This window comes from Eupeodes corollae, chromosome 2, assembly GCF_945859685.1.
Source record: "Eupeodes corollae chromosome 2, idEupCoro1.1, whole genome shotgun sequence".
Taxonomy (NCBI): domain Eukaryota; kingdom Metazoa; phylum Arthropoda; class Insecta; order Diptera; family Syrphidae; genus Eupeodes; species Eupeodes corollae.
In genome coordinates, this window is record NC_079148.1 from 106,155,445 (window position 1) to 106,166,622 (window position 11,178).

An 11,178-nucleotide genomic window follows, 5' to 3' on the forward strand; every position below is an offset into this window, starting at 1 on the left:
CCGAGTCGATACCATAAGAGTGTTTTTTTTTCGTATATAAATATGTGGGTCATAATATCATAGTATGGTTTGAGTTCAGTGATATTTTTATTTAAACATTGCATCAGAAATGTTCACTACGAAATGATTTGCACGTAGGCCAATCGTTTATGTAGGCAGTTTTCCCCTAAATTTTAGGTATAAGTTGATACAAAATCTATTGTTGGAAAACACCCCTTATTGTTTGTTGATTTTTGTGTTTGTATAGATAAACACTATGTAAAAGAGCCGCTTTGAATGGTGATGAATTTTTGTTTAACTATTACATCAGCCATTTTCAACGCACATCTTTTAACATAAAATATAAGAGTACTTAAATTTCGACAATATGAAATTGAGTATTGATATGATTGATCAGTCATAATTTAGAATAGGTTGAAGAAGCGTGAAAAAAAAATACTTTCATTTGAATTTCCATAAGTTCACTACTTTTAAGTTTGAATGTTGTATTTTAATAGGAATGGATGAGGCCTTGAATTTTATGTCGAATCACTCTTCAAGGATTTCCTTAAATCTTATGACATCAATGACTATTTGGGTTCTAATTATAACGTAACAAGCATCTTCATAAGAAAGTAATGGGCGTATATTTAATGGAGGATGTTACATCTATGAACCTTACATTGATCTATTTATTAGTGATAATATATTATTTTTCATAAGACTTGTAATGCATTTTTTGGGAAATATTAGAGCATCTTGCGGATGTTCGCATATTTTGACTTTTCCTTCACATGAGCTTTATTTCTATTCGCAGACAGCGACGAATTGACAATTTATAATTACCCTTTTCAACAAAAAAAGCAAGAGTGGTTAGTGGTTTAATTTTGAGGTTAAGTTGAGTGCAAATAATTTATTTGTTGCAGTGTGGATGGTATGTGGAACACGAATAGAGTTCGTAGCAATTACAATGTAATTCGTTACTACCGAATTGTTTTTGCAAAATTGTCTTGTTTAAGAGATCAAAATGCAATTTTTATTATCCTAACATAAATATCAACTGGTTTCATATATGTTTGTACTTTAAATGTGTTTTTTGTCTCAAATTGACTTTTTAAATTGTGTGAAATCAAGGTTGTTCTTCCATTCGTTCATTTGTTGTTCGCTCTCATGTGCAAGGCCCTTAAGGCACTATTCACATGAGCACGACCAACGAATGAACGAATATTCGTCGAATTTGACATTTCTTTCACTTGAGAGTTTTTAATTCGTCGCGAATGAGGTTTGACAAGGGGCCACAACTAAACACCATTCACCACCGAAACCAAAACAAGAATGATTTTTTTTAGGTTAAGTACGCGCGATTATTGTATTCATTGCGAGTGTGGATAATGTGGAACGCGAATAAAGTTTGACAGTTCGTATAAACTTACATTTTGTTCGCGACAAATAAATTTGTTTTCTTAAATTTATTATTTATTAATATATGACATTGAAAAGTAAAAGTATGCTTCATAAATCAAAAAAAAACTTAATTGTTATCGTTTTGTTAAGAATTTGTGTAGAAATAATGTCTTCAAACGTACACAAATTGACATTTTGTAATGTATTTGTCGTTCGTTGGTCACGCTCATGTGAATACTACTTAAATGGTGCAAGTGATCCTTTTTTTAAACTTTTCACAGCAAATGAAGAATAGTTACACGTATAAATTTGACTTTCAAGTATCAAAAGCTTAAACTTAAAAGTTTATGCCGATACTAATTTAGAAGCCACTTAAAGCTATCATTGAAATCGACCCAGACAAAAAGTTGAATTGCGCATTTTCTTTAAAAATGGATTTTTCTATTTTCCGGACGGAAATTCATTTTCCTGAACAGCTGATACTTTCATGTTCAAAAGTGAAACAAATCGTTCCACTGATTTGTGTTCCAATTTCACACAATTCCAATGACAGATTTCTGTCAGTAAAATTTGTTCGATGGATTTCAATCAGGAACATTTTTTCAATGACAGAAACTTTTAATGATAGCTATAAACGACCTGTCAAGAATATTCCAATGTTTATTTTCAATGATGAAAACCAATGATAGCTATAACTGGCGCCTTAAAACCCTTCTATTCATTTTTCATAATCATTTTTAAAAAGTGTGCTTGAAATCTGGCACAAAATTTTCCTCTTGAGTAAACTAAATAACTAACTGAGTCTGTTAATTTATCAAATATAAATTAAATTTTACCTTGAAATTACCGAAAATTGTTAAATCGGCCATCACGAAAGAGAATTTAAAGTATTTCCTATCAAAGAAGCACCTTTTTGCACTTAAAAGCGGACTAAATGACCTGCTTACATTTTTAAACTATTTAAATCTGCCTTTTTCAATCGATTGTTTTCTCCAAAATTCTGTGGACAAAATAGCGTTCAAAACCGTTTATATTCTCCACGATTGAGGTCTTAGAATGAATTCAATGTTTTGGTTCAAACATAAAGATCTAAAACCATTATCATGAGCATGGTTTCCCTAAAGATATTGTATACATTGATACTTTTGTATTCATTCAAAAATGTATTGCTACAAGATCTACATATCACTCGAAAGACAAAATAGATTACTTGAAATGATATAACAACTTCTATCGAATAAAACTTTCTATCATAACTAATATGTGTCCACTACTATCAAAAGTCAAAAATTTAATTTTGAACGCCTTTAGCCATGACTAACTACAAATCAATTTCATTGTTAAACCAGCTCTATGATCTTAATATATGTATGTACATATGGTAAATCTAAATTTAGTTAAAACTTCTAGATCCATCCATACACCTATCTACTATCTAAACCTGTGCTTATCTGAATATTATTAAACTTTTATTAATTTTATTTCACGATAAATCCACCAACGAACCAAGTGGATGACGACGACGACGACGTAGATCGATTTATCAAAAAAGTTTCGGCTTAACAAAGCGTTTTTTTGTATAATTCTTTTTCTTTTTAATTTAAGACTGTATCAAACTCAATAGGTTTAATCCAAAAGCCGATCGCTCGCTAATAGGCACTTAAGATCTCACACACGATCGGCGCACAATCACTACCATTACTTCTGGAATTTTAAAGTATTTCACTTTATTCATTAAAGTGTTTCGGTATCGGTAGTTGGTTGGTTCTCAATGGAGGTATAAATTTTCTTGTAGTTTTTTTTTCAATATGGTTTTCATACACAAATTTAAGTCAAAATCAAATAGCTCTATAACCTGCTGCTGCGATCAGTGATCGTGGCTGGGGTTATTCCCGCTTATATTTGAATGAAAACTTATGTCTAACGTCAGTATGGTTTTTAATCTTTGTCCTACGATCACAAATTAGACAAGATCACTTAAGGAGGTACCTACATATAATAATTATTAGCCCATTTTAAGATCATCTAGAGAGAGAGAGGATCGATTGGGAAATAATTATACTCTGAAACTGATACATTTTATGCATGGTTGAGAGGTTGAGGACGAGGAGATGTGGTGCTGGCATGACGACGACCACGACTGCGACACGATGCGATCAACGACGCTATGCGACGACGATGCGACCGAACGACGAACATAAACGCTGCTGTAGATCAGTTCCTCTAATAAAAAATGATAAATCTAAGCTAACGTCTGTAAATGAGCGCATTTTGCTGCTCTCATATTTTTGTTGTTGTTGGTATTACCTATACACAGTATGGCACAAAAAGTGATCGTTGGTTTTCTATTTGTTGCGTTTGCATGTTGTGTGTTCGAATACATTTGTTTGACTGTAAAGTCAAGGAATTTTTGGTTGCTTCTGGCTTGGTCTGGGTTTGTTTCTTTTCAGTTTCAGCTGCTAAATGCTGTTGCTCTTGGCTCTTGGCTCTTGCCTTTGCTCTGCTCTGCTCTGCACTGCTCTGATTCTGCTCTACTCTGCTCAGCTAGCACTCATTGCTTTGGCTTCAATTTTCCTCACGTCCGCGTCCGCCTCTCCAAACTCACACAATACAACGAGACAACGCGAACGCACGCTCGAATTGACAATCCAACCAGCAGTGGCACCGCGCATATAAATTGATCGACCGGTGGGAATTTACAATCAGTTCTGTTACAGTTTTTGGCTGTTAAACATAACTTTTTATTTGAGAAAATAAAAAGAGAGAATTATAAAATATTTTCCTTCGCTTCGCACCTTATTTTATTTTAATAGCAAGCTTCCAACCCAAGTTGCAAACGTGTGTCTTCTGTCTCGTGACGATCTTGTATTCAATTAAAAATTTGATAATCCATTCAAAACGTGATCGATTTAAGAAAATATAGTGAGAAAATTTTCAAAAATCAAATAACTTTTTCGATCGTTTTTAAACATCGATTAGAACATTTCCCCCTCAACTTATATAAAAAAGAGTGTCATTAAAAAAAAGAAAACAGTGCTTCTATTCAGCAGTCAAATTTAAAAAAATTATCTAAATCATTTGAAAAATTTGTATTTAAAAAAAAACACTAAAAATTTACCAACGTTTCAAAAACAGCGAATGTGCAATTTGTTTTTTCGATCTTTCCGTTCGAGTTTTGACGAAATAAAATTTTTCCGTAAAATTTTTAATAAAATTTAAGCAAAATTCCACCCATACGAGGCGAGAGTTTTTCTGTTTCCACAACGGAAGCATTTAAAGGACCTATGTCAATATTAAGTGATTTAGTCCTAAATTTCAATCGAAACGATATATACGCAAGGACAACAAATTTACATGCGAATTGTAATTCGTTTATAACATAACAGTTATTAAAAAAGTTTTTTTTTTAAACAAAACAAACCAACCAACAAAATCCCAATTCAAGAGTTTGAATTTGAATAAAATCAAAAAATCAGAAAAAGAGAAGAAAACAAGAAAATTCAATTAAAACAAAAAAATTTTGATTGATTTTTTTATCGCCACCGTTAAATAATCATCATCATTTTCGGAAGAAAAAAATTAAAAAGAAAGAAAATTATTATTTTGAAATAAAAGAAAAAAAATCTTGTGATTTTAAATTTACTAAAACAAAATCAAAATTCGACGATTTTATAAACTTCAGAGAGCAAAGAAAAAAATGATACTGGTAAGTTTCGTTTTTTAAACAATTTTTAATTTGTTTTAAAATAAATTAATTAAAAATGTAAAATAAGGGTAACCTAGGTAGTTGATCTATTATACAAACATTTTTAGTCTCGCACAGGTGAATTGATAAATATAAATTTGATGAGAATGCAAGTGACGATAGTGTAGCTTGAGGTACCTACTCTTATGTAGAACTTGAAGGCATATAATGTGCATTGAACTGGAAAAAAGAAGAAAAATCTGACGCAATGATTTAGTAATATTTGTTGAGATTTATTATTTATTGTTGTTGTTGTATCTTTGTGGGCTTGATTTCTGTCTACAATATTCATACATAGGTGCTCGTGGATGGTCGCTCATATAAATCTTATGTAGGTATTAGAAACGTGGGGGTTTGGTACTTTTGATATTATTTGATGGCATAATCTGTTTTATAGCAACATTTATAGAGGTAACTAGAAGTGTACATAAGTTAATTAAATATTAAATAAGAATTATACCGGCGGAATTTATGAGTTATGACTCAATAATTGAAAACCAGACGAGTATAGAGTTGCCGTTTGCTGAGAATTGTGATTCCTTGAATGGTTATTCCATTCGTCCTTCAATTTTTCTTGCAAAAAACTAAACAGAAAAAAAATAAGAAAGAAAAAGTTGTTTCAAACAAAGTTCCAATAGAAATTTTAATAAACGTTTCAAAATTATTAAATTTTACATATGTATGTCCGTTTCGAATTAACTAATTTTTTGACATAGTTTCTGTTTCTTACTTTACTAATTGATTATAATTTTTAAAGGCAATTAAATGATACTTCATTTTTATTTCGTTAAACTTTATTTGTACTTAAATTTATTGGCACTTAATACGGCTCAATGATCTGTACTGATTGCCAAAAGTGCTTTAAGTTAATAAATAGTAAATTTATAAATAAATTTAAGACTAAATTTGAAGTTAATGAATTATCAGAACTTTCTCCATACTAGCTTTAGCAGGTCTTTAATATTTTGAACGGAATTTCAACAGAGGAAATTAAATCAATCTTCAAAGGTTGAATTTTAAAGTTTTCAGTAACGAAAAAATTACTTTATTCAATTTTATATGTTTGAAATTAAATATTAATTAAAAAAAAGTACAAACAATTTAAATACATTCAAATACAGACAATTGTTTTAAGACTAAAAAAAAATTCGATGTCAGCAGAAAACTATAAAGGAGACCACAAAAATTAAAAATTTAAAGATTGAAAATTGTTGGAATATGTAAATTTAAGAACCTCAAACAAAATACTGTAAAAATTGTCAAAATGCTGCAATTTCAAATAGTTGCTAACTTTTCAAAACCTTTTTTTAGTAATATTATATATTACCCCAAAAATACTTTTTTTTGTGACTTCAGAGCTTGTTTAAAGTTGGCAAACTATTAAAATGATTAAAAAGAAATTTTAACGCATAAATTGACTTAAACTAGGCTTTGGTTAATAACATTTTTAGATTTCGGATTCCAAAAAAGTACCTTCCGTTTTAGCAAGAAGATCCCCAACTTTATTGGAATTGGTTTTTTTTTTAATTATGAGTCACTAAATTTACAAACGAAAAAAGAAAATAATTTTGCATTCTTGACGTATCTTAACTTAAAGCAAAATCCAATTGAACATCTATACAAATGTGGGATTCACATAATTATGTCACGTAATTTTTTTGGCAGGTTCATCCTGCATGACCGAGAACTTTTCTTATGTTTCTGACATCATATCCGTTAAATTACAGTCAAAGTTATATTTCTTATACGTTTATTATTACACACAGTATCTCCCTCTCTCTCTTTTTCTTGTTCCTAGTAAAGCTATCTCTCATTTTGTTCTTATCTAACAATATTATATACTCTTCCAGCGCCATTTTGTATTTGGTTTTTTTCTTTGGCTCTGGGGCCGTGTTAACCATATCTTTATAAGCAGGGTTAATTTAGATCAGTCATTGATCAGTTGGCCAATGAATAACATCTATTTAATTTTAATACAACCTTAAGAGAGAGAGTTAAATTTTTTAAAAGAGATTTTTAGTACACTATACTTATTTCGTACAAAAATATATACAGTGACACGTGCGTCGAAAAAATTATACATTCGAAAAGAGGTAAATTGACATTCTGTCAAAGTGTATTTTTAATAGTTCGAAATTCGAAATTAAATGTCAAGTGACTCGTTTGCATGCGGTTATATGTTTCTGTCAATTGGCTGTTATAATTTTGAAATTAGATATGAGACATTGTTTTTTAAATGAATTTTGATTTTAAAGTTTTGAAAATATTTGTTTCAAAAGCAATTTAAATATTGTTAGCCTTTAAAAACTAAAAAAAAAACAATTGAATATAAATTCTCTACGATCGGCACGTGTAAATCTTGTGATTTCGATATTAATATAAGAATTTCATTCACTAAATAGAAGACTTGCGGAACAAGCTCTTAATTTTATTTGGAAAGTTCTTTTTCTTCGCAATAAAATTCAACAAATAACTGTTTTTCAATAGATTAACTACCGTAGCGGTCTAATTTTGCATTGACTATTTAAATATTGATTGATAAGATGACATAGGACACTCACAATTTTAAAACATCGAACTATTGACAGGTGTCCTACGTCAACAGTCAATAGTTTTTGACAGCTTTTAAAAATGTCGTTCCCCTATATGACAGATTGTAATAGTTTTCTCAAACGGTTGAAAACGTGCATCAACTTTAAATCTCCATAATACATTAAATCCATGATGCTGTCAAACTTGATCCAATTTTAGGGGTCACATTTCAGTATAATACCGTTATTATAAAATAATACTTAGATAATATTTCTGAAATACGTAATTTAATAAAAAAAAACGAATCAATCAAATTGATCTTTGACACTTTTGATAGCTTCATAGAATTTACGTTATCTTGTCTCGTATAAGCTTCTTCAAAAAGATTTGCTGTTGTCGTCTTTTCAATATTTGTTCATTTTTATTTAATTTAAAGATTATTGCAACATGATGAACTATGTACATATAAGTTTAAGTATGTTTGTAAAATAAAAAGGAGACACGCCTCCTTCTATATTATTCGATCGATTCCTTTGTTGGCCTCCTCTTCCGATTAACATTATTGTCATTGCTATAATTTATACTTGACAATTGACGTCACTCTAAATGTCACTCAAACAAATCTGACCATAATATTTATAACAGAAGAGATAGTGTGTATTATATTATTATCGTTCACATCATCGTAAAAAATATTATTAATCAAGTGTGTGTTCTTCTTTTTTTTTTAATAACTTTTGCATGGTTCGTTGACCTACATAATATTTGAAATAGATTTAATTTTTATTTAATAGCCATTTTATGGCACCATAAAAATAATGTTGTAATAAAATTTTAACGATTCGTGATTTTCTTATTTTATTTTTAGAAAATGAATAAACCCGTGTTAATAATAGCGCTGCTAATTTGTGGGGCTTTAGATGCCCAAAGCCGAGCAATCGATGACCTAGACAACAATTCGATTGAAGATGAAAGGCCAAGGCCACGCAATCCGGCACCGGATGGCTTTAGGAAGGTTAGCATGCCACCACCGGAAATAATGCAAAAGCTTGGCACACCGGTTGAGATAGTGTGTGAAATTGGCGGTTCACCGGCTCCAACGATACAATGGGTTGCCGGGCATGAGTCATTGCCTGAAATGGACAGTTTCGAGATGAATACGTTGATTGAATCAAGTCCCAGTGAGATTGTTAATGTGCGATCGGTGCATGTTATCGATCATATTTTGAGCGAACCGAAAGTCTTCACCTGTGTTGGCAGATCCGGATCGAAGATTGTTTATGGCTCGACCACCGTGTATCCCCCAACGGAGTCCAAGGAATTGATCCACTTCGGAAACAAGGCTTTGGCTAGGCCCAGGAAACCCATCATCACTTTCAATCATGTGACGCATATCGATTTCATTGGAACAAATGTTGTTCTGCCATGTAAAGCCTATGCAAGGCCACATGCTGAGCTCTTCTGGATGGGCAAGGAAGGCCTGATTACCGAGCAGAGTAACCGATTCAAGGTAGAATTAACACACGGTTTTATTTCTTAACGATTTGAATGCTAATAGTTTTTTTTTGTTTTAATTAAAGATTCTTGATTCTGGAGAACTATTAATATCTAACCTCAAATGGGAGGATATGGGAACATACAAGTGTGTAGCTCGAAATTCCGTGGGTAAAGCTGTAGCGGAGACGTTCGTCTATCCATTACTTGTAAGTTTACTCTCTCTTGCGATCGATACAATTTCTATAACATTTTCTTTTCTTTGATTTACAGAGGGATTAAGAATGAAAATTTAATTCAAAGCAACAATGAGAGCTATCTATTTGAAAAACAAAACAAACAAAAAAATAAGCCATCTTTATATAAGAGCCAGTTCTACTTAAAGCGTTTTATTCTTCGGAACTTATGCTGACACTAACTTTTTTGAAGAGAGCGACTTTTTAGTTTGAGAGCACTACTATATCCCAACAATTACCTTCTACTACATTTGTACTACCTACCTACTACTATTTTATATTTATAAACCAAAAACAAAAACAAAAACCAATCATATTTTGTGAGTGTCTTAGTCTTAAGTCAGATTATTAATTTTTTTATGAATTAATTTAACTAGAAGAATCTCTAGAAAATAGTATTTATTTTTGTTTTTCTTTTGTTTCTAAATCAAAAATTTATTTCAGCGCATTTATGTTCTGATTTTTAAAAAGAAGAAGAAAATGAAAGAAAAAAAAACAAAAATTATCTTTATTGTTGTTTGTGTATTTCTGTATGTGCGTACAAATCAGTTAATTTATTCACCGCATCAACGGCCAAGATCTACTTAATAGTTTTATAAAATGAAAAAGAAAAAACAAAATATTATAAACATTATATTGTTGTAATACATACCTACCTACATTAAATGCATTTGTTATTGTTTATAATTATATTATTTTTTTTTTTATTTATTACACACATTAATTTTTTGTTCTCTCTCGAATATACTTTCCATGTTTTCATTAAACAAAACAAACACACAAAATAGCACCAGATTAATTTCATTATAAAATGTTTATATGAATTAAACAAAACACACAAATAATGTCTAAATGTTTCTTAAGTTATTTTATTTTATTAAGTTTAAGTTAAAAAGTAGTTCTTTAATTTTTCTTTTCCTATAATTTTTTTCAAAGATGTTTTATTTTTGTATGAACTGATTATTTTTAGTGAGGATGAAAATATAAAAAATATAAAAAAAAAAATAAATAAAACAAAAACAAACAAAAAAATAAAAAATAAGTGTTAATAAAAATTGAAATACAAAAATTATTTTCCGTTTTTTTCTTTTATGGTCAAAATTGTTAGAGATTCTTGGAAGTAAACGAAAATTAGTTACAAAATTTTACAGTGCTTCAGACAAAATTGATTCTTGATGGACAGGTTCATTTTTAAATTTGATGTGGAGCGAATAATTTAAGGGTTGGTTAGGGCTTCCCCGAGTTTTTTCTTAACAAAAAAAATTGTGACACTTTTCTCGTCACTTCAAAGATTGTGAGAAAAAATATTGAATAGTATGATGTCCATAAGATCAAAATGTTAATGATAATATTATGCTTTAATAAAGTGGCATAAAATAATTGAAGCGGTTTGATTTTTGAAAGAAGTGGGTAAGTGATATTTGCAACATTTGAGATATACTTAAGGACTCAATGTTAATAAACAAATAAAACAAAACAAATAGAAGGTCACTGTTTGGTGCACTCTTTGGTCCGGAGGTGTGATTGGACCTTACTTCTTCGAAAACGACGAAGAAACAACTGTTACCGTCAGAACAACTGTTCAGTGGGTATTTTGACTGCTAATAAACAATACGACTTATAGAATATGTGGTTTCTACAAGACGATGCCACATGCCACACAACTCCATCGAATACGGCTTTATTGCAAGCGACACGTAATTTCTTGTCGTGGTGATATCAACTGGCCACCAAGATTATGCGATTTGATCACGCTTGACACATAATTTGGAGTTCGTTTGATTTCAG

The 11,178-nt window shown here is 30.5% G+C and overlaps 1 protein-coding gene across 3 annotated transcripts in view; it reads left to right on the forward strand.

Moving 5' to 3' along the window:
• LOC129945912 (neural/ectodermal development factor IMP-L2) overlaps nt 1–10,080 on the forward strand; it is a 76,279-nt gene extending 66,199 nt beyond the window's left edge. Inside the window, exons 1-4 of one of the 3 annotated variants that reach the window (XM_056055881.1) lie at nt 4,080–5,089; nt 8,529–9,170; nt 9,241–9,363; nt 9,428–10,080. In XM_056055881.1, the coding sequence (XP_055911856.1) occupies nt 5,081–5,089; nt 8,529–9,170; nt 9,241–9,363; nt 9,428–9,436 (783 nt within the window). In that variant the 5' untranslated portion in view covers nt 4,080–5,080 and the 3' untranslated portion in view covers nt 9,437–10,080. Of the gene's footprint in view, nt 1–4,079; nt 5,090–7,067; nt 7,222–8,528; nt 9,171–9,240; nt 9,364–9,427 lie in introns of those variants that run through there. The other 2 variants (XM_056055883.1, XM_056055882.1) reach the window with 2 other exon arrangements.
• Nucleotides 10,081–11,178: the final 1,098 nt, after the last annotated feature.